A 1,911-nucleotide genomic window follows, 5' to 3' on the forward strand; every position below is an offset into this window, starting at 1 on the left:
GGCCTGGTGAGATCGGCTCTCCAGGAGAATTTCTGAGTTCTTTCCTGCACTGACTGACGTTTCTTTGGGCCGTATCTGCTTCAAAGTATAAAGACTGAATTCCCAACCCCTCCAGAAACCTCCAAGGATGTCACAGACTCAGAACACGGATGCCCTTCAGCATTTGTCCTGGACAGGCCCAAAGGGAGTGAGGATAAATTCCGCCAGGATTTGACAGCCACAATGCCACCCTTCTGCCTTGAAGTGACACCTGGCTGGCAGCTGCGCTTAAATCTTTTTCCCCTCCCTCTCTCTCTGAAACCTCCAAAATGGGAAACATCCTTTAAAATAGGAAGAAGAGAAGACAGGCTGCCCTCCCCAGGGGCCCACGGCGGGGCCGCTGTTCTTGGGCCAACTTGACACCAAATCCCGACCGCTTTGAGGTCAGCCTCAACTCTTGGATTGAGTTTTGTCTGACTCAGTGATCGAGTGGCCCCCTCACACTCATTTCAGTCCCTTACACTCAAGTAAAGGCAGACACAGCTGTCGGGTGAGGGCAGCAAGTGTTTATTGAGAAAGGGGAACTCACGCCGCAGGGCCCAGTGTCCCAGCCGGTCAGAGCATCCGAGTGCCTGGGGACAGATGCTGGAACCCTCTGTCTGCAGGGAGGCGCCCGCCCAAGTCCAGGGTGAGTCCTGTGGCTTCTTGGGAGCTGGGGGAGATGAAGGTCGGGCCTCCTGGGGTCGCTGGCAGCAGGAAGGGGTGAGCGCGACAGCACCGTGCTCCCCACGCTTTGGTGAGTGTTGAAATTGAAGATGCGGATGCGTGACTCAGCACAGCCACCAAGACGGCAGAGCATAAAGGTCCAGGATTCTTCAGAGAGGAGCCAGAGAGTTTGGCTTGGAGAAGGTATTTCTCAGCAGGCAATGGCGATTGTAGGGACCAAAGGTAACAGAGCCGCCCGAGAGACGAGAGTGGCCTCCGGGGGTCTCTCCCAGGGGGCAGAGCAGGGAGGCCACTTCCCCTTCCGAGCCCGGGTCGGTGTGGCAGGTCCATCTCGCAGGACGTTTACTGCGCTGGAGACAAAGCCCAGGTGTGCACTGGGCGGAGGGGGTGGAGAGCGGGTCTCAGGAGCCGGGCCGGGGTGGGGGGCGAACGCTGGAAAAGCTGAGATTTGGGGAAAGCTTGTGAGGGAGACCCCGAGAGGCCCCGCGGACCCGGCGGAGCAGTCCGCTGCGCTCGGGGAGGTCGGGGAGGAAGGTGGCGGTGGGCGGCGGCCTGCTTCGCTTCCCTGCGCCACCCGCAGCCCGCGGGCCGAGCAGCTACGGGCCGACAGCCGAGGGGGCGCTCGCCGTCTGGGCTCGGCCGCCGGCGCGGGCCGGGCTCCTGAACGGGGAGCCGTCGTCGCCGGAGAGTGATGACGCCGAGCTGCTCCAGCGCGCCGGGCGGTCGGCGCGCCCGCAGGCCCCGCGCTGCCGCAGCTGCGCGCGGAACGAGCGGTCGAGCAGCAGGTAGATGAGCGGGTTGGCGCAGCTGTTGACGAAGGCCAGGCAGGTGGCGACGGTGAGGCCCCAGCGCAGCGCCAGCAGTAAGTGGCAGGGCAGCGGCAGCGCGCCCAGGCTCGCCAGGTGGAAGACGGCGCGCAGGGCGCAGAAGGGCAGCCAGGAGCCCACGAAGGCGCCCTCGACAGCCAAGATGATGCGCAGCGAGCGGCTCCGGGCGCGGCCCAGGTGCGGCGGCCCGCGCAGGCGGCGCGACACGCGGCAGTAGCAGACGACGGTGACGGCCAGGGGCAGCACCAGGGTGAGCAGCAGCAGCAGCAGGCTCAGGCCCTGGAAGGCGTCCGACGGCTCCTCCCCGCACTGGCTGCCGTGGCGCCCGCCGGGCAGCGGCCGCAGGCGGCGGAAGGCCAGCGACGGCAGGCCGGCGGCC

The 1,911-nt window shown here is 65.3% G+C and overlaps 1 protein-coding gene across 1 annotated transcript in view; it reads right to left on the reverse strand.

Annotated features, from left to right (window-relative positions):
• Window positions 1–525: 525 nt before the first annotated feature.
• Window positions 526–1,911, reverse strand: part of GPR25 (G protein-coupled receptor 25) — a 6,826-nt gene continuing 5,440 nt past the window's right edge. The window contains exon 2 of the mRNA XM_040263777.1: window positions 526–1,891. Within this exon, the coding sequence (XP_040119711.1) occupies window positions 1,302–1,891 (590 nt within the window). The 3' untranslated portion in view covers window positions 526–1,301. The remainder of the gene's footprint in view (window positions 1,892–1,911) is intronic.

Source organism: Oryx dammah, unplaced genomic scaffold, assembly GCF_014754425.2.
Source record: "Oryx dammah isolate SB20612 unplaced genomic scaffold, SCBI_Odam_1.1 HiC_scaffold_21, whole genome shotgun sequence".
Lineage (NCBI taxonomy): Eukaryota > Metazoa > Chordata > Mammalia > Artiodactyla > Bovidae > Oryx > Oryx dammah.